This window comes from Pezoporus wallicus, unplaced genomic scaffold (genome assembly GCF_028554395.1).
Source record: "Pezoporus wallicus isolate ANWC-B61680 ecotype Strahan unplaced genomic scaffold, APGP_CSIRO_Pwel_v1 contig_10380, whole genome shotgun sequence".
In the NCBI taxonomy this organism is placed as follows: Eukaryota; Metazoa; Chordata; class Aves; order Psittaciformes; family Psittacidae; genus Pezoporus; species Pezoporus wallicus.
In genome coordinates, this window is record NW_026635718.1 from 97,290 (window position 1) to 123,659 (window position 26,370).

Below are 26,370 nucleotides of genomic sequence, written 5' to 3' on the forward strand. Positions count from 1 at the left end.
CCCCCCCGGCGCCGGCCTCGTCTCCCGCAGAGCGGCGGAGAGCGGCGGGGGCGCGCGCGCGGGGCCCGCTGAGAGCGAGCGGCGGCGGCGGGAAGGTGAGGGGCCGCGAGCCGTTATTTGGGGGGGGGGGGGGGGGGGGGGCGGTTTGGTGACCGTTGGAACCGGTTCGAACCGCCCGGGTCTGGGGGAGAAGGGGGGGGGGATGAAGGGGAAAGGGGGGGGTGGGCTATGGCCGGGCCGGAGCGCGCCGTACACAAAGCGGCGGCGGGAGGCGGAGGGAGGGCTCGGGGGTGCCGAGGCGGGGGACGGGGAGGAGCCGCGGCGGGTCCCGCTGGGCGGCGGAGCGCACCCGGCCGCCGCTCTCACCCGCCCGCCCGGCCCCTGAGGGGAGGCGGAGGGATCCGCGCACACCCCCTCCGCTGCGGGGGGGGGCGGTGAAGCGGTACCGGGAGCAGCTCCGTCCGCTCCCCCCTCCCCCGAACCCCCGGCGGCGAGCGGGGCCTTCCCCGGGGGGAAGAAGGGGGGGGGGCGGCCGCATCCCCCCGCCGTGCCTCCCCCTCCCCTGTCCCTCGGCTGGTGCTGGGTGGGCGGCCATGTTGGGCACGGGGATTATTTTTCTCTCTCTTTCTTAGCCGCCACAATGCACCCAGGGTGGGTTTTGCTTTCCCCTCGCACGAGAAATGCCCTTCTCGCCCCTTACCGGAGGGACGTTTAAGGGCGGGGGGAGCCTCTGCCGAGGGTGGGAGCCCCCCCTTGGCGTCCTCCTTCTCCGCCTTCACAGAGTGGTTCCCCCTCTCCATTACCTTGTTGTGTGAGGCCGAGGCGAGCTGGGCTTGCCAGCCTGCCCTCCTCCTCAGCGGTGGGCTCTGCCTGCCCTGCTGCCCGCTGCCGCCTTCGGTGTCATCCGCTGGTGACAAGCGGAGCACCTCGGAGCCGGGCTCCCTGCCTTCAGCCCCGGTAGGGGTAGGGGGGAAGTGTTCATTTGTTTCCTGGAGCTCGCAGGCCCTCTCCCTGTGCTTCCCTGCATGCCCCGTCCCCTTACACTGACAACGAACCCCCGGATCGCTCCCTTCCTTTGGCCAGCGCCTTTCCCCTGGTAAGCAGTGAGCCCCAGCACACCATTGCTGGGTCAGGAGTTCAGCTGAGTGGGCTCCCCTGCAGAAGGATTGGGATCCCTGGAAGGCTTTGTGCAGAATGCCCCACACCTGCTTCTTTTGGCTGCAGATACTGAAAAAAACAGATGTTTGGTACCATCAAGATGTTTGCTCTCCCCTTACTGTAGTCCTGCTCTTTGGAGTATCCAAGGAACCCAGGCTGCTGCATCAGGGCATCCTCACTCTCTGGTGCTCCGCTTGACTGGGATGTGGCATAAAACATGTGTGGAGATGAAGGAGAGGCATGGATCCTGCTGCCCAGCACCCTCGTGGAGAACATGCAACACATGACAGCACATAGAGCTTTATTTTTATTAGCTTGGCAGCAGTTGCAGCTGTCACCAGGACAGATCAGATGGGGCAGGAGTGAGTGGGGGTAGAGGATAGGGGGATATGTTGCTTCTTTTGGGAAGCACTTTGCAGGGGTATACACATACTCCCTGCTGCGGTTGTGTGTGGGACTGGCTCATGGCTTCAGGTTGCTGCAGTTGTTACTTTTTATCCTTGAATGTGAAGCCAGGCTTGCTGCATGCACATCTTGTTTCCAGTTGTATAATTACTGGCTATCCTATAGGACTGTTCACCCCAGTGCTCTCTGCTGCTGCTTTAAGCTCTGTCTGGGTGCACAGTTCTGCAGATGTTACTTACAGTTGGTCTTGTGTCTGTAGTTCTATATGGTTATGTTTTTATGTGCCTCATCCCCACAGCTGCTTAGATACTGTCAAAGAACTGCCAGCTGTCTTCGTGCGAGCAGACCCACATCCATGTTGACATGAGGAGGGTGCCGAGTGCTCCAGTCTCCTCACAAAAGAGCCAGTGCAGAATGTAGCTACAGACGCATTCTGGGCCTCTAGAAGCTTCAAGGTAGCTCCATGCTCACACAATAAAAGCAGTTTGTTCTCATTGCTCTGCAGTTCAAACTCAAAGGTAGATAACAATCGTTATAATTGAGTGTGTAATAATACATTTTAATTAGCCGGCATCACACACTTCAAAGCCTTTAATAAAACATACAGGACTTTAAATGACAGCATTTGAAGTTTTGAAATTACTTAAGAACCAGGGAAGTCAAATCAACCACATCAGTCAATGACAAGTAAATTTACCTTGGCCCAGAGGTTGTAGCTGGTGAACTCTGGCACTCAACTTGCACAGGGCCTTTCACCTCCTCTGTTCCTTTGGAGGTGTTGCTCGTGATGAATGGCCATGCAGCCAGTGATGAAAACATCATCCCGTGCGGATTTTCATCACTGAGATTGTATCAGTTCTAGGCAGTCATTAAAAGCCACTGAAGAGCTTTATCTTTTCTTAGGGCAGGGATTGCAGCTTGTCTTGACAGCAGAAACCTTTACTGTAGGATTCATTTGCACTTAATGTAACCTCGTCGGGTTTCTGGGTTCTTCAGAAGTTAGGACATGCTCCTCACTGATAAGTGCACAGTACCAAGAGTAACGAGGTAGCCGTTGTGTGGAGGTTGCATGTTCACCAGGGAAAGCCAAGATGGAGAGAAGAATTTAACTTGGACAAGAGAAGTTGATTTATGCATGAATTTCTGTCTTCAAGTGTGCATTGAATCACCTCCTCTGACTTACTTGTAGGTCTCTTACAGACCCTCAGTCTTATATTTTAGATTTCTTCTTTTCTGGACTGTCAGGAGGAGAGGAGGTTGTTTTACAGCAAGTGCTGAACCACATGTAAGAGTCAGTTAATGCATATTTTTGGAAGGGATTGGGGTGTTGATAGTGTTCTAACCATCCTGCAGTTAAATCTACAATGGCAAATCTAGACTGGCATAAAAACTGACAAACCACTGGCAAGAAGGACCAACAAAGTCTCATGTGCTTGGTGCTCAAACTGTAGTAATCTGGGACGTAGTTTGTGCACAGCCCACCCCTGCCTTTTGTTGCTGGGAAGAGCAGGCCCATTCCCATTGCAGTGGAGTGGAGGGATGCAGCCTGCCTGGGGTATGTTTGTGGAGTGAAGGGATGCAGCCTGCCCGGGGTGTGTTTGTTCCTTCACTCTAAGCCCGGTCATCAGCCCACAGTAACCTCTCTGGAGCTGTTGCAGCAGCTCCCATGCAGATGCATTGCTCTTTGTGCTGGGTGCTCCCTTCTGTTGTGCTGCCAGTGTGGCAGCTCTGCATGAGGTGAAGAAAGCTCTGTGTGAGACCTTGCAGGAGTCACCTGTATGCTGGAATTTGGTAGTCACAGACTTTGGGAAGGTGCAAGGCCCATCTGTAAATTCCATAAACTATTTCCTTGGTATTTGTTCAGTCCTTTGTCACTAATAGTCAGCTGTGTCTGTGGGTTCCCCATAGGAGTCAGTTGGGACTTTATCCTTTAAAAAAGAACAGAAGTATTAGCATGGTAATGATTTCTCTAATACTTGATTGATTCTCACTGCATATTCACTTGGGGTTTTACATTGTAAATTCCCATGAAGATGCAGATTCTCTTTTGGGAATGCCAGTGAGGCTTTAGGTTAGGGTTCCTGAAGGCCTGATGGTATCTGTCAGGGTTAGGATAGCCATTACTTAAAGCAGCCTAACAACACTTGTGATGGTGGGAACATAACTGTGTTTGCATCTGGAGTTCTCCTAGCAGGGGAAAGGCCACATGAGCAGCTCAGCTCTAGGCTGGGGAATGCGAGGTGGGAGTTGAGGCTTCTCTTTCCAACCTTCCAGCACTTGATCCAAGCAGGGCTGATGGATTTTCTGCTGTTGCTACAGCAAAGTGTGCAGCTGTATTTGTACCTCTGCAGTTAACATCCTATCAAGGGAGGATGTTGGGAAATTCTGGGAAAACAGCCTCTGGCCCTCCTCTTTGTTTTGTCTTCAAACAAAATCCAGCTGTTTGCTTTACCAAGTCACCTGGCTCATGGAGTACACGTTCATTTCTGACCTGCTCCTGTGCCCTTAAGACTGATTGTGTTGCAGATGATTTCCCCCAGCAGGAGATGATTTCCCCCAGTAGGAGAAATTGGGCCACAAGTGGGGCCGTGACAAGTGCTGGTTTATTTCTACTTGGTTTTAATTAAAAGGCTGAGAAAGTGAAGTTTGTGTCACAGGAGTAGCACATCCACCACATGGATCCTGAAGAGCACTGAACAAGTTATTCATTTGAAGTCCTTTTTAAAGAGGTGTGTGTGTATATATACAACGTGTGTATGTCATAACTTCATTGCTTCGTGTCACTTAATACCAAGCTGTGAAAGAAACCGTGAATATATCACACACATCTTTTAGAGATGACTTCAAGGAGCACAATGAGCTGCTGTGGTCTGCAGCTGGTGTAGAACCTGCTGCCAGAAGTGCCTGAGAGGATGAGGAGCACGTGGGACACAGTGCTCTGTGCTCACATCACTACATCAGGGACATGACCGAGTTCAGAGTCGCACTGTGGGCGCTGAGCCCTTTGCCACCTCGTTGGGTGGAGGAGCTGAGCTTCATCTGGTTTACTGAGAGGCTGTTGAAGGTTGAAAGTGCCAACAAGCTTCCAGTCCACAACACAGGGGTAGGTCCGTTCTACCTGCTCATTGATTTTCTCTTGGGTGAATAGTGACAGGCTGTAGGGATTGTATCTGGCGTCTTTCTAATGACATGAAAGTGGCTCACTGATAGATACGTTGGATCTTAATTTCAACTGAAATTTGGAATCTACAAGGGAGACTTTCTTGTGGTGAGGCATAGGAGACAAGGAGATCTTTTCCTGACAGGGTACAAATAAACCATCCTTATTGCTGGATTCTCCCCTGTGATGGTGATCGCATTGAGCAGAGAATGCAATCAGGTGGCCAGCTTTTCATAGGAGGGTTTAATGGCAGTTGGCTTTTCTCCCCTGTATGGCAACAGTGAGCAGGAACCACATCAGCTGACAAAAACTGAAGGCTCCGTATCTTGCAGTTGTGCCAGTTGTAATATGTAGGGCTGATGTATGCTGGCTCTTCCCCTGGAGCTCTTCTCCCATTGCCAGCTAAAGGGGAGAGAAACCACCTTTCGGCTGAAAGGCTGATTCCTTGGTTTCTTGGTCTCTTGCAGTGTGTCTGGAGCACTTCTGTATTTTTCTTTTGTAATTTTTTTGGCATCCATATTTTCAACCAAGCATCTGCCAACAAAGTGCTGAAGAGCTAAATGTAGAGTATTTATCATTGGGATTAATCACTTTATTGAGCAAAGGCTTCTTACATACAAAAATATTCAAGATCAAAGCTTTGAAAAACAAAGCTGTTACATTATAGAAGAGAGGAGACATTTTCTTAGTTCAGTTCATCTGAACAGATGAAATACTATGTGCATAATGTAAGTTAGTGTCAAAAGAAGCTTGTAACTACAGTCTCTTTAGCATTTTGTCTTTGCATCTTTTGAATAATGATGAGGTGTTGAATAATAAATTTGTGCAGTGTGTGCAGAGGCTTCCTCTGGTTGTGCCCTCCCCGGCCAGCGTGTGCCTGCGTTGGAGTGTAGAGCAGGTTATGGATCCTATTTATAGACTGCCCATCACTACAGCATCAGGGCCCTGCTACTGTCTGCGGGCAGTAACATGATTCCAGACAAATAGTTACTGTTGTGAGTGTCACCAGCAAAGAGCAGCTTTGTCCTGGAAGCTTAACAGGATCTTTTTCTAGATGTTTCTGTGAAGGATGAATATTGAAGGTGAGGAATTTGTAGCTATTGATCCCTGGTAATGGCTCTCCATTCAAGTTCGGAGTGTGGCTTGTGTGAGATCGACCAAGGTCTTGTAATTATTACAAAGTCTATGTTAACAGGCAGAGAAGACAGTATTTCAGGCTTTTTGATTGTTGCTGTGCCCTGCTAAGCAGATCTCTAGCATAAAGCTGTACTTCTGAGCTTCAGTTCTGGAAATGGAGTTTCTTGCTATTTGTCATTTCAGGAATTATTTTTGGATTTCTTCTTTGTCTTTTGTGTTTTGTTTCTGGTGGTTTTTTTTTTTTAATGTCTCAAGTCAGAATCTTCTGTTCTTCAATTTGAGCTCTTTGCTTCTTGATTCCGTCACGGATGTGGAAAGAAGAGCAAAATCCCTTCTAGATGTCTTGATTCCCATTCACTTACAGTGCAGTTGAGCTTCTGGAATAAGGCATACTGCTTAAAGACTGATATTAAGGAGAATCAAAACTCTGCATAAACGTTCTTTGTAAGTGAGGTTCAGAAAGAGCCAAACCCTGAAACAAGGCAGACCTGAGCCTGCCATGAAGTTCCTCCCAGCAGCTTGGCTCAATAGCGTGAGTTGTCAAAGAGTGATTAGAATGTGTGTCTATCAATCAGATCTCAGCCCAGGACTGAAAATCAGCTTCCTGGAGACCTTTGGTGGTACCTCCACCACCTTCTGAGAAGAGATGTCCTCTAGGACACTTGAGACTGTTGCTGATTGCGAATGATCTTGGCTTTAATTCTGGCTTGATGGTCTGAATGTTTAATTGAACGCTTAACTTGAAGCACATACAGATTTACATTGTTGAGGTCTAGATTAGATGCAGTCCCAGGACAAAGCACTTGACTTTCACTGCAGATCTGTGAAAACCTGTGACTGCAGCAGTGCTCAGGAGAGCAAACTAGGTGGGAAGATGTGTAAATAGTGAAGCAGAAGGTAACACTGGGAATTAGGATGTTGGGAGCTCATTTCACGAACAGTGGTGCACTCCCTGCTTAGGAAATTGCCTTTGTTTCTGCTTCCCTATCTCACAAAGATGCGGCCAAAAGGCAAGTTTGAAAGAGAGGTGGCAGGAACAAGAGAGAAACAAAACAGGCTGGAGCTGTGTCTTCTCTGAATGAAAATGGCAATGGTTATACCCAGAAGAGGTGAATGGGGTACTTTGGAGATCAAGAGAACATTTGCTGGAGTTGAAGGACAATGACTATGGATATAAGTGCAGAAAATCCCTTTCCTGTTTATCTTTTTTCCCTTTGAACTAGTTGCTAAGTGCTTGTCATCCTCCCTCTGAGGACAGGAGCCAGGACTGTGGGCTGTGGTGGAGGGGTTGGCTGAGGGCAGCCAAGGGCTCTGCCCATTTGCACCCACATTTGTACTCATTGAGGCTTGGATATTGAATCTCTGTTGTGTACTGCCAGTAATCTGGGAATATTCAAAGCCTTGAACAGGACAAAACCCAGGATTCTTACTTCCTTCAGTCACAGTTATTAATTAACTAATTGATTAATTCATTTCCTTTGGAATACTGGGAAATAAAACATTGTTCCTATTTCTGGTATTAGACTTTTTCTTCTAAGGAATGACTTCTGCTGCCTGACAGACATAGTTTTCCAATGAAAGTTTTTCTTCTTTTCCCTTTGCAGGATGGCGGACACGGACCTTTTTATGGAATGTGAGGAGGAGGAGCTGGAACCATGGCAGAAGATCAGTGATGTGATAGAAGATTCTGTTGTTGAGGATTATAATTCAGTTGAAAAAACTCCTGCGGGTAATTAACTGTTTGAGTCCAGAGTTCCTCCTGTTACCAGTGCTCAAGAGCAGTGGCAGTGATGGGTCACATCCTGTCAAGGAAGCAGTCTCATTTGATAGCTTAATGCAACACATGTCAGGTTCTGTGGTTGTGAGCAGAGCTCTGGAGTGCTGGGCAGAGCTGATGTGGTGCTGCAGGAGGCCAGTCCTGTGCATGAGGAAGCAGGGGTTTATTGCAGGTGCTGGATGCATGGTCTGTCTGAAAAGGGCTTTGCTATGAAGCTTCAGCAAAGTTACTCCTGTTCTTCAGCCAAAGTTGTAGTTTCTTAAAAGCAGAGAACTGATAATTTAAGTAGGTGATGCTGTTTCTACTGTCAAGTGCTTTGGTGCATCTCAGCAGTCAATGGGGACTGACTTTCGATCCTTCAGCAGTTTGGAAATGATGCCTGAGGGAGTCACGTATTTGACTGGAGGACTGCATTTCCTGTGACTTAACTTACATAGTCAAACTAGTGAGATTAAAGCTAGTTTACTATTAACTTATTTAAGCCATGCTTTGGTAGAATTGGTTTCAGTTGGGGTTGTTTTGGTCTCGGGTCGGGGTTGCTTTGCCTGTTTCCTGCAGGAACCGTGCTGGATTTGCCCTTGGGCTGTGCTGTGGTGTTGTGTGTTGGGGATCTCTTTTCTGCTGCAGTGCAAGTCCACCTGTTATGGAGGCTTTGTAGAATTTCTTAAGCAGTGTTTGATCAGAGACTGATGAAAAATTCTCAAGATCTCAGAGGTGTGTTGGTCTGTGTTGGAAGAGAGGAGAGAGGGAAATGACCTTTACAGCTGCAAGAGTGCCTTTCCAAATAGGCACAACTTGGGAGGTGGCAGCTTGGTCAGCTCTGTCAGAGCTCTATGGGTCAGGGTGAGCTTGGTAACATGGCTTATATTTGTGTTGTCCTGATCTGCTGGGATGGAAACAGACTCTGTGTGGTCGGGGTGATGCTGTTGGTTGTGCTCTGTGTTCCCACTCACTGTCATACAGCCATTCTCCTTCATGGAGTGTTAGACTTTTAAATGCTTTGGGGTGCACGCTGTTGGGTGAAAAAGCATGGAAACACGCTTGGTTTTTCATTGCTCTGGAGCACTTCAGTTCTTGTGGTGGAGTAGCTTCTCCTCTGGACTGCAGTGGGTGCAGCAGGGGATAGCTTGGCACTTCAGGACCAGTGCAGAGTGAAGCAGCATGGCCTTTCCTGTGTACTGGATTCACCGAGTCCCTACCAGCTCCTGGGACATGGCTTTGCCTTACAGGGGAATCCTTTTGGGCTTGATGCCAGCCAGGATTTTGAGTGGCAGAGTGCCACAGGGACATCTGGCACCTCTTTGGTCCCTGCAGTCTCTGCTGGCCCAGTGACTGAGGGGCACATCCCAGTTTAAGTTGTGACTGTGTGGAGTGCTCACAAAATGAGCGGTGTCTGGAGCCATCCCAGCTCTCAGCAATCTGGTTTTTATGCTCGTGGCTGTTGTCTTGCATTTTGGTTTATATTCATTAAAAAGACAAGTTTGGGCTGAGGAAGACCCGTTACATCTGCCCAGTGTAAGGTTTTGTTGGGGTTTAGCTTGTTTTTTTTCTCTCTAGGATGTAATTCAGTTATGAGCAAGTCTGGAAACCTCAAATTTATTCATTTCTTAAATAACAGCATCCATGTTGGGAAATACATGACTTTCAGGGCAAACACAGGCTTGAATTTCTCGTGAGGTGCATTGTACACACACCACCAGTTCCTCTCTGAATGGATAGAGCACAGGCACGTACCACACTGCCTAGAAATGACCCAAAAGCCAGGAAACAGGATTTCCAAGCTAAAGATGGAAATATCTTTTAGCTTATCTTATTCCATCTTTCAGCTGGATCCATATTTTTCCCTGCAGATTAGTTTTAAAATGTCTCAAATAGGACATAAAAGGAAAAATTACTGAAAGCTAAATATATTTGAAATGACGCTCGGCCTAATTTTTTCTTTCCTTAATTTCCTTTGATTGCTTTTAGCTGTACCTGTATCCCACTCAAACCAGTTCTTTATGTTCCACAGATGTGCAGAACTGGCTGGTATAACATATATGTCTGTCCTTGTATCCAAAAAAGCACTGTTGTTGTTGGCAAGAGATGAGCTGGGTGCCACATGGCACATCAGCCTGACAGCTTGGCTCCTTGTTAATAATTCCTCCATCAGATAAAAATATAACTTACATTCCTGCCATTCTTTTCACTGTGGGAATCACAAAGTGCTTTTTGTCCTGAAAATATAGGAACTATAGAAGAAAAATACTGTGCTTCTGCTTAACATGCAGCAATCGCATAACTGTGTGTGGTTGAGCCAGGCTGGATGGGAAGTAGGAGAACTCTGTCCAGGTTCAGTTGTTGCTGCCCCAGTGTGACAGGACACTGCCCTGTGTCCCTCTGTCCTCAACTGTACGTTGCATTTAGTACCGTTTTTGCTCTTCCACTTGTTGACACAAACGGTGCTTGTTCACACCAAGCTCAGCATTGTCATCCATGGAGTGGTGGTAGGGCAGAAGCTTCTGTTAGCTCTGCTCTCTGTCCCTCCTGTGTCTTGGAGCAGTGCTGGACCTGCCATCCTGCCTGGAAATGCATTCAGAGAGCACAGGAACCATAAAGGGTGGAAGGTTTCTTAGATACCTCCAGGCCTGTGTCAGCAGGCCCCAGGAGTCCTTTCTTGGGAATGCCCTGGAGAGCTGACTCCACTTGACACCCAATTCAGCTGCCATTAAAGCCTGAAATGTTGCTCCTTTCACTCGGCTGGCTGCCCAGGGCCATTCATTGGCAAACAAAGTCATCAAGGAATTGCATCCTCCCAGGCAATTTAGTCCGCCCTTCCCAAGGCCTGAGTAGAGCTTTGTTGATGCCCAAGTGTGGAATTCAAAGTCTTGGTGTTGATGTGCTGATGTCCTAACAATTTACCCCTGACTCTGATGTGGATTGTGTCAGTGGTGGGAACCTTGCTGGTGGTGAGCTGCTTAGCGATGGTGTACTGTGCTCTCTGTCTTTGAGGTCCCCATTGTGGTGCCTTGGTTGTTCACATGCAAAGTAACTTACTGATAGGCCCAGCACTGGCATTCTTCTCTAGGAAGGTAATGCTGCTGTGAAGTGCACATCTCTGTGGGGGGTTCTAGAGGCTTTATCAGTCCAGCCTCTCCTATGAACAGCCAGGGTAAATCCAACAAGGAATGGCTTCTCCTTTACAGGAGAGCATCTCTGCTGTGCTTGCTTGAGGGAGAGGATAAAGAAACTCTTCTTCTACATATGTATGTTTTGCCTTCCTGGTAGCACACTGGAAGTCAAGGAGGAGTTCAAGGAGTGTAGGAAGAGGCATAGGACTCACCAGGATCACTGTGTCCAGGACCACATGGGCTATTCAGGAGGCTCACTTCATCAGCTGGCATTTAGGTCTAAATCACCCTCCTCCAAGAAGCCAGTTAAACCATTTCCAGTGGGCTACCTGGACAATCATCCATGGAGAGGCAGGCGGAGAAGAGAGAAGAATGTAACTTGTTCTTTCCCAGCAACTGATTTCTGCCATGGTCTCCTCCTTCTCCCATGATGAAATAGTGAATCTCTGCACGTCTGTCTTGGCTGGTCAGTGCACAGTGCTGCAGGATCTGTGGATCAGATACAGACTTCCTTGGGAACAATCTGAAGCAGTACTGCATGCTCCTGGACATGCTGCTGCAGGGTGCTTGTCATTTTCACTTGTGAGAATCTACCAAAGCCTGGGAAAAGAGAAAAACTGGGCATACAACTGTGTCCGTCCTGGCCACACTGAAAAGAACCTGCAGTTCTGGTAAGGAATCAGAGTATTTATATGTGTTTCTGGTACTGTCTTTTCCTAGTAATGACAACGTTTCAGGAGACCTTCTGTGTCCCTGCTGGAGAAGAGAGTCAAAATCATTGGACTGATTTGACCAGATGATCTTTGTCAGCTGGTCTCTGCTTTAAAGTGGAGCCTAAGTCATCTTTTGTGTTTCCAACTAGTCCAAGGCTGCCCAGATTCTCTGTGAATTCCAGAGGAGCACCAGCAGGAGCTGGAAACCACAAATCATCAGAGCTTCAGGATTTCCCGTGGAAGTTCCATGGGCAAGACATTTACAGACACAGACTTCCAGCTTGGCAAAGCTTTGGGGCTGACCGTGTGCTCCTTGTTAGGCAAGTAAGATCCTTGAGACACTGAGGAGGTGAAAACCATCTGCAGATGCTTTGGATTTGGGCCTTCACCTGGTGCTAGGTGGGATGGGAATGTTTCCAACGTGATAGAACTATCCAGAGAGTTCGATTTTTCTTCTTCCTGAGCTGCTTTGATAATCAATCATCTTTTACTGTTTTTTATACCGTGAAGAGATTACCCTTTGAATTCTTTGGAAGATTGCAAATACCGTCTGTTTGCCTTTAATTTTCATTGACTCTTTCCATGTTTTTACTGACCCTCTTCAGACACCAGGCTCAATAAAGCAGCAAAGGCTGCTAACATATCCTCTTTCCACTTGGGACTGGAGGCAGCATGTACCCAGTTCAGACAGCAGTGGCTTTGTGCTCACTGGTTTGAGCCTAAAGAAGATGTTAGTCCCAAGACTGCCAGCTTTCTGACACCTCAGCATTCCCATTCTCTGCTCTGTTTCCCCTCTCCTCCCCATGCTCTGTTAGTGGGAGATGGGGTCTGTTTTCCAGCTGCCTGAGGTGCTTGAAAAGGTGAGACAAGAAGCAGTGTGGGCCCAGCAGCTGCGTGGCTTGGATCTGAACCTGCTGGTGTCTTCCATCACCCATCACACCATCACGGTTTCTGCCTGGGATCATCTCCATGCAAACACTTGGATCGTACACCCTGAGGACTGCCAGCCAACAGCATTGACGCTGCCAGAGCAAAGCATCTCCCATCCAAAGGAGCTGCCTTGGCTGTGGGTCAGAACATGGTGTGTAGCTGCTGGAGATCCACAGTTCCACGGGAAACATTTGCTGTTGGGGTACAGCAAACCCTTGCCTCTACCATCAGCAGTTTCAGGGATGTTGGAACATTTTGTAGCCCTGAAACAACCTGGATGTTGTGTCAGCCTCGTGTCACGTTGTGCTGCAAATCTACAGTGGGAAGATTGTGGTGGGGCTGCCTGGATCCCACCTCTCTCTGCCAGTTGGAAGCCCTTTGTCCTCAGGGCATGGACTGTAGTAATAGCAGGGTGGACATGGTAGTGCATGGACACAAATACATGAATGAGCTAAACTGGGTGGAGAAGAATGGTAGAGAGGAAGGAGTTGAAGCCTTCTTCAATTCTGCTCATTTTCTGAAGTTGAGTTTGAAATATTTGTGGCCTTGTTTGTCTGTTTTCCCCTCTCCCACATAATGCATTGGATTTTCTAGTAGTAAATCATGAGGAGTGTCCTAGACGTGGCCTCCTGCATTGGCTCTGTCTGAGCTGGAGATCCTTTTCCCCGCAGCAGCTCTCCCAGTGCTGTGCTCAGTGTCACAGCATTGATAACACGCCGTGTTTTGGCTGGTGCTGAGCAGTGCTCACAGCGTCAAGGCCATGTCTGCAAGTTCCCTGAAGCCCTCAGCAGGCTCCGGTGTCCCCCACGCTCTGTGATTGTTGATGCTGCTCAGAAACTTTCAGTGTTGCTCTGCTTTCGGTGCACATCCTGTACCAGGGGTTGTAGTGGTTCAGTGTAAGTTTTCACAGTGTCTGCCAGCCGGTGAATCCTCACTTCATGGTTAATGAGACTAGAAAACATGCTTCCTTCAGCTGCTGTGCCTGTGTTCAAAGGGCATGTAGGAGCCAGAGTAATCAGGGTCTGAGGTTGCTCAAGGCTAAGGGGCAGCTTGGAAAATCCCAGCCTAAGAATGAATATATTAAAACAATATAGGGAAGGGTTGGCTGTTTTCACAAGTTTACTCTTAAAGCATGCTCTGGGTAACTCGTTCAAATTCAGAAACCTAAAACTGCCAACTGGATGGCAGGGTTTTTATCTGACAGATGTGGCTTTTGCTCTGTTTGTGTCTCTCTTCCAGCTGGCAATCCTCTTGTTCAGCAAAGTGGACAGCCACTAATCCTTACCCAGAACCCCGCCTCAGGTCTGGGCACGATGGTAACTCAGCCAGTGTTACGACCTGTGCAGATCATGCAGAATGCCAATCATGTCACCAATTCTCCAGTGACCAGCCAGCCCATCTTCATAACAACGCAGGTGAGCCCCCTTCCAAGGTGGGATGGCTGACAGAGAAGATCTAGTGCACTCAGGCCTGGAAGACTGTTCTCCGTTAAGAAATAATCAGATGCCTGTTTCAGTTCTTTAGTAGATGTTACACTAAAGCTGAAATCTGGTGGGGTTTTGCTTTTTAAATGTGTGTAGATTTAGAAGTAGCTGGGTTTGGAAGTAGCTTGTGTTCCCAGTCATTCTGCAGCTCAATCTCATTTGAGGAAATTGGCCACGTTCCACAGCTCAGCAGGTCCTGTGGAGCCAGCACAGGGCTGATGGGACTTCACGCTGGCGCTCACTTGTCACCATACCAGTAGGGTCTGGCTCCCTGCTGCAGGTGGGTCTGGCCACTGTGTGAATTTGACCTTGCTGAACACTTGGCTGCTTCATTTTGTTTGCCTGGAAATGGGCAGGTTAATTGTTTGAACATCCACTGCCTGCTTTGAGCATTTGCTAAGACCTGTGAGAAGATTTCTGTAGGTGTTTAGGGGAGAAGAGACTGAGAGTGGAGGCTGTGTATCAGGATGTTGTAGATACAAGGAAGGAGGCCCTACTGTTAGGAAGGTGCTGGCTGAGAACAGGATGGCCTCATAGTTCAGTGGTCTCCAGATGATAGTACTGGGGTGTGGGGGGGGTTTATTTGGTTATTTGAGTTTTGGGGTAGAAAGCTTATATTGGCAGTGCTGCTCAGCCTCTCAATGTGGTCATGGTACCGTTTGACTGCAGGGATTTCCCGTGAGGAATGTGCGGCCTGTACAGAACACAATGAACCAAGTTGGAATTGTTCTGAATGTACAGCAAGGTCAAACAGTTAGACCCATCACCCTCGTCCCAGGTAAGGACTGAAACAGGCCCAAGCCACTGGCATGTTCCCTGTTAGAGTACCAAGGGCTTAACCCCCCCCCCCCCCGCCCCCCGGAATTCTGAGAGCTCAGCAGTGTTGAAAAATAGGTTGCACACAGCTATTACTGTGCAATTGGATTACTCCATCTACCTTGTTTGTCCCTTTGTTTTTGAAGCTCCAGGCACCCAGTTTGTTAAACCAGCAGTTGGTGTCCCTCAGGTGTTCTCTCAAATGGCCCAGGTGAGACCAGGTACGACCATGCCGGTCCGACCCACCACCAACACTTTCACTACGGTCATTCCGGCCACGCTTACCATCAGGAGCACTGTCCCACAGTCCCAGCCACAACAGCAAAGTAAGTCCACTCCCAGCACCTCCACAACTCCTACTGCAACGCAGCCAACACCACTTGGACAGTTAACTGTGCAGCAGCCAGGGCAGTCCAGTCAAGCTACTAACCCCAAATTAGGTAAGACCTGCCATGGAGAAGCAAGTGTGACACTGTCTATAATTTGATCTTCAGACATACAGCATAACAGCTAAAAGACAGAAGTTGAGCCAAAAAGCCTGGGTTCTGTTTTTGCCTCTGTCACTGACTCACACTTCATCTCTCTCACCAACCTGGAGAATGAGGATAATCCTCCCATCGTGTCTGGTTTGGCTTAAGAGCTAGTTAAACTTTAGTTTGTAGACTGTTCTGAGACCATCAATTAGAAGTCCACCAAAGTGAAAAACAGGTTGTTCATCACTTGTATATATGGACAGGATAATTGATGGCTCAGTAATCTTTGGGGCAGACTGAAGGTAGAAGAGCAAGAGACAAGGCTACTGCTAGATGGGGGTGGGATTCACAGTGGGCCAGATCTTACTGATGCCTTATCAGTGTTCTTGCGTTATCCCTTCCCTCTCAGTGAGTATTGCAAGCTTCGTGACTGTAAAGAGACCTGGAGTGACTGGTGAGAACAGCAATGAGGTTGCTAAGCTAGTGAATACCCTGAACACCATTCCTTCGTTAGGGCAGAGCCCTGGCCCACTGGTGGTTTCCAACAGCAGCCCTGTGCATGGCTCCCAGAGATCCAGTGTTTCTGAGTCGTCGTCGTCGTCCTCATCATTAAAAGGTACGATCTGCGGCAGCTCTTGTCACAGACTGAGAACGCAGAAGCTTACTTTCTGGATGAACCAAACTCTAATGTGTAACTACTGAGGTTTCATAACGGGGAGAAACCTCTACAAAGCTTTGCTCTTAATTTCTTGGTCTTTACCTGTATGTTTTTACCCAGTGATTATTGTCTGTGGATATTTGCTTGCATACATTAGTTTGCACTGGGGATTCTTGGGGTGTGTGCTGCCAACTTGAGAGTGTACACACACCTGAAATACTCTACAAAAAGAGGCAAAAGGATAAAATCTTTGCTTTTCTCCTCCCAAAAAAGCACCTTCTGAGGTGTTTGGGACCCCAGAGGTCGATTGAAGGTATTTCATGTCACCTGTGTTCCGAGTTTCTTACTACAGCTGGAAGTGAAGGTGAGGCATTGTAGTCTGATGGAAAACCAAAGCAAACAAATGATCAAAGACAAAGAGGAGATGAGTCGAGCTGATCATTTTCCTTTGGGTTGGGTTTTTTTTTCATTTCTTTTGTTCTTTTAAGTCTAATTTGGAGACACTCCTTATTCTAGCTATTGGGGGCATATTTTGCCATACAGATGGTCAGAAGCTTGCATACTTTTGCCTTTTTCATGCCTCTTTCAGTCTAGTTAGTAGCTAAAAGTACAGCTCTTGAAACAAAATTATTTCAGTATGCTAAAGATTGCCTACATTTAAGACACAGTGTAAAGGTTCTGTTGTTTTGTGTTTTTCCTGTTACAGTCAGTTCATCTCCTATTCCCACATTTGATTTGCAAGATGGTGGCAGGAAGGTCTGCCCAAGATGTGATGCTCAGTTTCGAGTCACTGAAGCTTTAAGAGGACATATGTGTGTAAGTACTCATTCAAAGAGGAGCTGTTAATGGGTAATAGCTTCTGACTGCGGAGTGCAAAGAATAGTTCTTGCACTAGATCAGGACCTGCTGGGAAAAGGAAGACTATGACTGGCAGAAAGTGAGAGGCAGAGGAGAGGCCTTTCACAGCATCCCTTACAGGCAGTGAGGGACCTCAGGTTTAGGTCCTCATGGTGCCAGGAGATGCATTTGTAATCTCACCGTTGTCTGTTTAACAGCACATACAGTTCTTCTAGATCCAGTTTCATGTGTGTGGGGTTTTGTGGTTGGTTGCATTGTTTTTTTTCCTTTTAGTACTGCTGCCCTGAAATGGTTGAATTCCTCAAGAAAAGGAAATCTCTAGAATCTGAACCAAATATTCAATCTGCAAAGCCTCCATCGCCAGAAAAAACTACAGCTGTTGCTTCTCCACCCTCTTCTACCCCTATCCCTGCGCTGTCCCCACCTGCTAAAGCTCCAGAACCAAGTGAAAATGTAGTTGACTCGTCCCAAAGTAAGCTCATTATGTTAGTAGATGATTTCTACTATGGCAGAGATGGTGGCAAAGTGAACCAGCTACTGAACTTCCCCAAGGTTCCGACCTCCTTCAGGTGTCCACACTGCACCAAGAGGCTAAAGAACAACATAAGGTAAGAGAATGTGCTGTACCACACTGTTCTCAATACCTCTGACCTGCAGAAGTGAAAACAAGTCATAAGCAGCAGCCTGTCAGGCCCTTCAGCTTTCCCATGGTACAGCTTAAGACCAGAACTGAAGCACAAAAGGGAGAGATGTGCCTGTCATCACACAGTTCTGCCAGGGCAAAAGCTGTAAGAAAATTGTGTGGTCAAGTAATTGAATTTAAATTCTTCAGCAGAGAAATCTTACCTGTTTATCACTGGTATTAGTAGCTGATAGGAAATAATTCTTGAAGAACTGCTCTTGTCATCTTTATTCAGTGCTTTTTCAACAGAGGGAGAAAATACTCTTAGGAAATAGTGTATTCTTCTGGGTGAGGTGGCACTGTGGTGGTCCGTTACGATAACTGATTCTTTTAAGTTGAAATGTTATTACCAGTTGAATGCCAAGTTGGGGCTGGAAGTGCTCAAGAGCAAGTAGTACAGCCCCTGTACTGCAAGATCTGTTCTCTGGCTTTCCCTAGAGTTAGGGAGTAGAAGGTGGCTGGATAGAAGGAGACTTTGCTCACTTTTGATGGGAAGAGCAAGAAGGAAATCTCTTAATGCGGTTAAAAAACTTTGTGGCATAGTGTTTATGATGCTTTCAGGGTTTCCAGGAGCAAAGTCTTTGTATTTCTGTTCACATGCTTTCTCTCCACTCCATAAGATTTATGAATCACATGAAGCACCACGTTGAACTGGATCAGCAGAATGGAGAGGTGGATGTCCACACCATCTGTCAGCATTGCTACAGACAGTTCTCCACTCCATTTCAGCTACAGTGTCACTTAGAGAATGTCCACAGTCCCTATGAGTCAACAAGTAAGTCGATTTTGCAGCTGCTCTTTGTTCACGTTGAAGAGGGTTTCTGGCCTCTATTACCTGCAGATCTGTTGAGGAGGGAGTGTGTTCTGCTTTGCTCCTTGGGACATTTGTTTTGTAGCCACCAGAAAAATCCATCTAAGCTACATTTCTGCAAATTTCTTGTCAAGAGTATTTTAAAGATTGAGTTCAAGAATAATGTCATGGTAGGACTGAATTTTTACCATCTGATTTAAAATCCCTCGGAGCTTCCTTCCTCATCAGAGCATTTTGTTGAACCCCCCATTTTGTTGAAGAGATTTTTTTTGCTGCCTTTTGGAAACCTCTCAATATATTTCATTGTCTGCCCAATTCAGAGAGTTCAGAGCTAGGATTTTTGGGGGTGTTTGGTTTGTTTCAAGGGACGACTGTCATCAAAGAAGCTTGAACTGTCATTGCTCCCCCAGCTGTTACCTGCCTTTGCTTTCCTTTGCAGCAAAGTGCAAGATTTGCGAATGGGCATTTGAGAGTGAGCCAATGTTCCTACAGCACATGAAGGACACCCACAAGCCTGGGGAGATGCCCTATGTTTGTCAGGTATTACAAGTGGTTTAGGGGCTGCACTTCAGCAAATATGTCCTAGAAAATAAGCAGAAATCCAGCACTTTTCAGCAAAGTGTGTGGCTCACAGTGGTCTGAAGCAGACTCGGGCTGTGGAACAGTGCTGTGGAGCATTTTTTTCCAGGTGTGGACTTGGAGAAGTCCGGTGGCCATTAGGGCAGCACAAGTAGCTGAATGCTGCCACCGATTCCCAGCACTCTGAAGCTGGAGCAGCTGATAGACATTTGTTGAGTCCCAGTGGCATTCAGAGCCTAATTTTTTTTTTCCTCCCAGGGCCTGCAGGCAAATTGCTGTGCCATAAAGAGAAGTTGTCACTCTGGAGCAGATGAGATTATGTTGCTTGTGTGATACCTTTTCTTGACACTCTGTTGCCATGAGATTTGTGCTTGCATCGATTCTGAACGTGTCATCTCCACCCAGAGGTCCTAACACTGTCCCTCCAAAAAGAAAAAACGGAGAAGAAACTTCTAAAATATGTTATGCTAAAACATGATGTGCCAAATTCTGCATTTTGCATAGACCCTGACGAAGCTGCTCTTTAATATGCTTTGGCTGACTGTCTCTCCCTTTATTCCTCTTTTTGGTTTTTTTTTTTTTCTTGGATCTGGAGCTTGAATTGTCACTACTTTCTTTTTATACAAGTAGCTCAAACCTGTTTTTCCAAACTGCTCTGAAAGTACACTGCTTGATTTAGTATCTCGCAGTTGGAATAAGCTGGCAGGTTCTGTAGGACCTGGTTCCTAAACTCCACTGATAATAAGTCTCTTTGGGGATTTGGGCATGGCTGTTGCGATCTCCATGTTGCAGTGGTAGATGTGAGATGGGTTGCTCTGGTACTTCACTGCTGACTGGGCCTCTCTGCTGCTTAGGTCTGCCAGTACCGTTCCTCCCTGTACTCTGAGGTGGACAGCCATTTCCGCATGATCCATGAAGACACGCGGCACCTGCTCTGTCCCTACTGCCTCAAGGTCTTCAAGAATGGGAATGCTTTCCAGCAGCACTTCATGAGGCACCAGGTACTGCCACAGGCCTGAAGGCTCTGTCTGAGGTGGCTTGATCTCCACAGAGGTTGTGGATAGTGAACAGAAAGAAAGCAAACTTTGGTTGAAGGAGGGCTTTTAGTAGGTGCTGTATTCACTGCATAACAAATGCAGTTTGCATGCTGTCATTGCAGACCTTTCATGGGGATTGTGCTGAGGAGAAGAGGTGTTGCTCCTTTGGGAGTAGCACAGATTGTTGTTACTTAGCAGAAAAAAGCATGTTTTGCTTGACGTGATGATAAGCGAGGAGTGGGCTCTGTGTTCATTTGGGGGTTAATTTTTTTTATCTCCAGGTAATAAGTAACAAATGACTGTCGTTTTCATAGCCCAGTGTTCTGAGCCATGTATGTTGGCTGTATTGACAGCATATTTCACGTGGGTGTAGCTGAAGGGTGTTTTCAGAGTACAGAAGAGTAATGCCAAGTGCCTGGTTTGATTTGCCCTCTCCCCTGAGAGGCAGAGGTGAGGCAGCTCTAGGAGTGCTGCCCGCACTGCTCTGCTGCCTGCCTTGCTTTGCCTTAAACCAGCTGGGTGAGACACATGGTACATGGCAGTGCCTGGTCTGGTGTCCCTGCAGAGCCTGATGGGTTTAATTCAAAACCAGAAACCAAACGTTTAAACCCAAAGCACTCCATGTGTGGGGCTTGGCGGGGGGGCCATTGAGATGCTAAAGACAAACAGGGCTGCCTTTGGTCTGTTGTGTTGTGACTTCTGTTTCTCTACAATGAACTCTTATTTCATTTGCATTTGCTTTAGAAGAAGAGTGTTTATCATTGCAACAAGTGTAGACTCCAGTTCCTATTTGCCAAGGATAAAATCGAACACAAGCTGCAGCACCACAAAACTTTCCGAAAGCCCAAACAATTAGAAGGATTGAAACCTGGAACCAAGGTAAGAAATCCACGTTAACAGCAGACCTCTGCCCTCGTTTCCTCGGGAAACACCCGTAGCATCTGTAGTGGTGTGTATTTATTGAGTGCTGCAAAGCTGAGGTTTGCTTCATCTGCATCACTTCAACCACGCGCCCTGGGCCAGAAGAACACTTTGTATTCTGCCCGTGCTGTGTGTGCTTAGCTCATCAGATAATTCATAGAAACACCAAGTGAGATAGAGAGGAGGTGAAAGTGCCACGCCAGAGGTTACACTCTCTTAACTGAGGTATCTGAACTAGTTGTCTGGACGCCCTCTGTAGTCATTAGAGACAAACAGGCACTTGTGGGGCTCAAGTCGTGTGTCCTCTTTTAGGCTACCGCTGCCCTGGGTGGGACGAGTTGTGTCCTGAGAGCACCTGTTTCTTCTCTGCTAAGAGCCAAGCAGAGGAGTCTGAATTTGGATAGATCACTTCTGCCCTTGTGCTTAGGAGGTATGGGTGTATCTGTTTTCTGCAGGTTACAATCAGGGCATCTAGAGGACAGCCACGGACAGTGCCAATATCGTCAAATGACATGCCGCAGGGCACTGGACAGGAAGCCGCTCCGCTGGCATCTGCTGCCGACCCCCAGCCCATCCTCCTGTACCCGCCTGTCCAGAGGAACGTCCAGAAGAGAGCGGTCAAAAAAATGTCAGCACCTTTTGCTAAATGTACCATTTCCAAAGATTCTTGCAGGGAATGTAGTTAGTTTGCTAATGCCACAGTGACAGGTAGTAGGATCCTGGGCACCGGGCAGCCAGGAGAGTCCAGCTTCCCACAAACCCAGGACTAAGTCGTATTCTGAAAGCCCTTAAGGTGAAACTGCAAAACATAGAGTTAGCTGAGTACTTTTCTAGAAACAGTGGAATTTCAGCAGTGTAAGGGCTTTGTGCCCACCCTGTGTCCTGCTGCTTTGTCTGAAATACATTTTTTTTTATCATTATTGGTTTTTTATTTATTAATCCACCCTTCCATGGTCTACTCTGGATTACAGCAAGGGGGAAATGTTCTGCCTGGCACCGAGGCACCCCAGGAGCTAGGGTGCAGGATGAGAGTAGCTTCTGACAGTTCACGTGTCATTAAATTCTTCTGTGTCCTGCTTGATTGTTGTAACTCCACGATACCTGTTGAGACACTGATGGAAACACCCCTCTTCTCTTCAGGAGTGTCTTAGGAAGACAGACTTGCCTGGAGTGCAGCTTCGAAATCCCCGACTTCCCGAACCACTTCCCCACCTACGTGCACTGTTCGCTGTGTCGTTACAGCACTTGCTGCTCCAGAGCCTACGCCAACCACATGATCAAGTATGTGACTCCTGAAATCCCTCCTGCCTGGGTCTCTCTGCACTGTGAGGAAGGGAGATGGGGAAATCCCAGTAGGCTGCAGTGGCTGGGAAGACACTGGACACGTGTATCAGCGCAGACGTGGGGAGTGGTTTTAAGTGACATGAGGAGAGTGGGCACAAGATTGGTTCTGAGCTGTCGGTGTGGAGCTGCTGAGGTGTGCACTGCACACTGCTGCACACAGCTGCCACCTTTCAGTGCTCCTCAGATCTCTTGCAAAACTCTCAGATTTAAAAAGTTAAATATTTTTTTAAAGGGAAAAAAATACACCCAAAAATACACTTCTACAGCCTGTGGCCTGTACAAGGCTGTGGATTGACCACGCAGTGGGATGGCGGAGCAGTTACTCCAAAATCTGGGCTTTTTAACTGTTCCTGTACACGTGGGTTTATTTAGACAGGGAGTTTTCATCTCCTTGAATACAAGACTGGCAGGCAAAACAGTATTGAAGCCAGGATTGGGGCTGTCTTCGTAAATGTGCTATATTTTGTATGGGTTTTGGGGCTCTTTAAATACCCAGAGTAATTCTGACATTTAATAACCTCTTTTGTCTTCCAGCAACCACGTTCCTCGGAAGAGTCCAAAATACTTGGCTTTATTTAAAAACTACACTGCCTGGTAATGGAAAACTTCTCATCCTCCTTGAATCACCTGGGAAGCTCATGCACATTTAGTGTCTGATCTTCTAGCTCTGTTCTTTCGTGATCTGCTTCTGAAGAAGCCCTGTTTATTTTTTGGCACACTGGAGAAGAGGTTGAATTGAGGGCAATGTGTTGAGATTCCCATTGCCTTCCAGTGGGAGTTAACATTCGGGGAGGGGGGGGGAACGACACTGCCTGTATGCACTGGAGGGTGACTTTTCTCATTGTTACTGAGGGGATAGACATATTTTCATATCTGGTACAAAGCTCACTTCTTTTCTTTTTCCATCCCCTTCCAGTGGTGTAAAGCTGTCCTGTTCCTCTTGTCCCTTTGTAACATCTGAGGGTGATGCAATGGCCAAACATCTGGTCTTCAATCCATCCCATGAGTTTAGTAACATTATTTTCCGAGGTAAGAGTTTGAAAGGGGGCAGAAAAGATGCAAAACATTAATGTGGGAGGACATAATACATCCGTTGCTAGACCCCAGGTCAAATACACCTTTGTTTGGCATTGCAGTGAGCACTTACTGAGTCCTGAGTTGTGGTAAAACGTAGTATTGGGGACCTCCTGAAGTGCCTGAATGAGTCTCCATTGTTACAGGGATTGGAGAGTTAAGCTTTGAATGAGGCTGGCTCTGCCTGGAGCTCAGCTGTGTCCCTGGTAAGGCTGTTCTGAGCTCTTCTGAGGGAGACACAATGCCCAGGCCTTCAGTGGGTTCCTGTCCTCGTCTGAGACATCACTGTACCTCTGTGACACCAGGAGGCCTTAAGCAGCTGCTGATGCTGCTTTTTAAATAGAGCCTGTAAGTGGTGTTCAGCCCTTGGCCTAGTGCAGGGCATCACCTGCAGGGATCTGGCCAAAGCTGAGCTTCCCTCACTTCGGATGGATGGGGAGTCGTGCTGTTTGTGCCTAAGCACTGCTCAGTGTGACTGCCTGGCAGAGCAGGCCTCCCTTGGCTCGGATGTGGCGGTACTTGGGCACAGGAGGAGGTTGGTTGGGGTTTGAAGGGAGGAGTGTTGGCTGTTCCCCCAGTGTAGTGACAGACAGCAGAGGGACACTGCTGTTCCTCTCTGGAAAACAACTTGTTCATTTGCACTTAGTGTTTGTTTGCTGAGGTACAAACCTTTTTGTTGTTTTGGTTTTCCCAACAGGGCCTACTTGGATATCGCATTCCAGGTAAACCTTGCAACCCCCTGTCTGCTGTCACCCGTTCCGGTCGGTGGGGTTGGGGCAGGGGCTGGTTGGTTGGTTTTTCCTCAGCAGCTTTATTTTCTGGGTTATAAGAGGGCTCCTGTGTTCTCTCCCTTCAAGGCACATTCCGCTCCAGGACAAAAGCATGAAGAACACTTGTCCTTCCTACTCCCCAAGTAAAGCTGCTACTGTGAAAACAAAGTCTGTGTTACCTGCAAAAGGTGACCTGGAGCCTGAGCTGGCACCAGCAGCCTACGGCAGAGCTCTGCTCTGCCAGGAGGAAGAGTGCTTAAATATTGATGCTCAGGAAGATGAGCAGCCAACAAGGGAGCCTGAGCCCACAGGCAGGAAGGAGCAGCTGTCAGTGAAGAAGCTGAGGGTTGTACTGTTTGCTCTGTGCTGCAACACTGAACAGGCTGCGGAGCACTTCCGGAACCCGCCGCGGCGCATCAAGCGCTGGCTCCGCAGGTTTCAGGCTTTCCAAGAGGAGAACTTGGCGTCGCTGTCAGAAGGCAAATACCTGAGCTTGGAGGCTGAGGAGAAGCTCGCGGAGTGGGTCCTCACACAGAGGGAGCAGCAGCTGCCCGTGAACGAGGAGACTCTCTTCCAGAAAGCCACCAAGATCGGCCGATCCCTCGAGGGTGGCTTCAAGATCTCCTACGAGTGGGCAGTGAGGTTCATGCTGCGGCACAACCTCAGCACGCACACTCGAAGGGCGGTGGCTCACCCGCTCCCCAAGGACGTGGAGGACAACGCCAGCTGCTTCATCGAGTTCGTGCAGCGGCAGATCCACACTCAGGACCTGCCTCTCTCCATGATTGCAGCCATCGACGAGATCTCCCTGTTCCTCGACGTGGAGGTGCTGAGCAGCGATGACCGGAAGGAGAACGCTCTGCAGACGGTGGGAACCGGGGAGCCCTGGTGCGACATCATCCTCACCATCCTCGCCGACGGAAGCGTTCTCCCGACGTTGGTCTTCTACAGGGGTCACGTCCAGCAGCCCGCCAACGTGCCGGAGTCGATCGTGTTGGAAGCGAAGGAGAACGGATACAGCGATGATGAAGTCATGGAGCTGTGGTCGTCCAGAGTGTGGCAGAAGCACACGCGGTGCCAGAACAGCAAGGGCATGCTGGTGCTGGATTGTCACCGAACACACCTCTCCGAGGAAGTACTTTCCTTGCTGAGCGCGTCCAGCACGCTGCCGGCCGTTGTCCCCGCCGGCTGCAGCTCCAAAATCCAACCTCTGGATGTTTGTATAAAAAGAACTGTGAAAAATTTCTTGCATAAAAAGTGGAAAGAGCAAGCCAAGGAGATGGCGGACTCCACGTGCGACTCGGACATTCTTCTGCAGCTGGTTCTGTGCTGGCTGGCAGAGGTGCTGGAGGTCATCAGTGACTCTCCTGAACTGGTGCAGCAGTCCTTCCTGGTGGCCAGCGTGCTGCCGGGGCCGGACGGCACAGCCAACTCCCCCACCCGCAACGCTGACATGCAGGAGGAGCTCATCACCACGCTGGAGGAGCAGCTGAAGCTGAGCGACGAGCCCCAGGCCCAGGCCCAGGCCGAGGAACCTGCAGACCCAGACATCCTCCACCAGCTCTTCGAAGGGGAGAGCGAGACTGAGTCCTTCTATGGCTTCGAAGATGCTGATTTGGATCTGATGGAGATGTGAGCGCTGTTCTGCCCGGTGCGATCCAGAAAGGGGTATTTTTTAAATAAATGTTGGATGAGACCATTACACTTCCCTGTGGATTTGTGGGTTTAGGAAATTCGTAGGCGATCACTCAGATAAATAGCCATTTATGCTGTTCATTTATAAGTTTTGTGCTTTTTTAAAAGAAAAATCACTGTGTTGGTATTTTCTGAAAATATATTGTGGGTGAATATTTTTGCGTTTTCTTTACCTCACTGTATCATAGTTTCTGTTTTTATTGTGCAGAAATGTTTTGAATTATACATTGTCAATGTGACCATTTCTAAAGAAAGGAGAAAAAAACAAAACCTATGTAGCTAATGAACCAGTATCTAAATCTTTTGGGTTGTCTTAACACAGATACTCTTTTTTTTAACACTTGACCCAGAGGTTGAGGTTTCTGTGGAATATTTAGACCTGAGTTACTGCTCTACTGTGTGAACCTGCTCGAATTGGCCATTGAGATTTGGGTTTGGTTTGGATTTCCTGGTTTGTTTTTTGTTTGTTTTTTTTTTTTTTTCTACAAGAAATTCTTTTGCTTGTGAATTTGGAGGTGGGGTTGAAACCCAAGAGAAAGCATTGGCACGGTCAGTGCCAGCACCGCAGCTTGGGAGCCGGTGCTGCCCCCGAGCGCGCTCTGCGGTGACTCCACACAGCGCGGTGGTTCCCCCCCTGCCTTGCTCCAAAGAATCACTGACAAGAGGGTACATGGTGGGAGAGGGAAGTCAAGCCTGGCTTGACCTTCCTGTGCCGTAGATGGGAGTTAAAACCATACGGACCATTAAAGGTTGACCGTTAATTACTCGTAGTTGATAA

General features: G+C 48.0%; 1 protein-coding gene across 9 annotated transcripts; it reads left to right on the top strand.

The window, feature by feature from the left end:
- On the top strand, window positions 1-26,060 carry POGZ (pogo transposable element derived with ZNF domain). Of its 9 annotated transcripts, none has more exons than XM_057397947.1 (18): window positions 1-95; window positions 7,465-7,589; window positions 13,630-13,805; window positions 14,544-14,652; window positions 14,837-15,130; window positions 15,573-15,779; window positions 16,528-16,637; window positions 16,953-17,287; window positions 17,982-18,136; window positions 18,612-18,712; window positions 19,606-19,752; window positions 20,533-20,667; window positions 21,165-21,337; window positions 21,850-21,990; window positions 22,588-22,647; window positions 22,970-23,082; window positions 23,825-23,849; window positions 23,985-26,060. In XM_057397947.1, the coding sequence occupies exons 2-18, from the start codon at window positions 7,466-7,468 to the stop codon at window positions 25,531-25,533; spliced, it is 3,954 nt and encodes a 1,317-aa protein (XP_057253930.1). In that variant the 5' UTR covers window positions 1-95; window position 7,465; the 3' UTR covers window positions 25,534-26,060. The 9 variants fall into 9 exon arrangements, with proteins under 9 accessions (XP_057253930.1, XP_057253931.1, XP_057253928.1 ...); XM_057397948.1 differs by lacking the exon at window positions 1-95 and adding an exon at window positions 777-957; XM_057397945.1 differs by lacking the exon at window positions 1-95 and adding an exon at window positions 1,078-1,096.
- The last annotated feature ends 310 nt before the right edge of the window (window positions 26,061-26,370 follow it).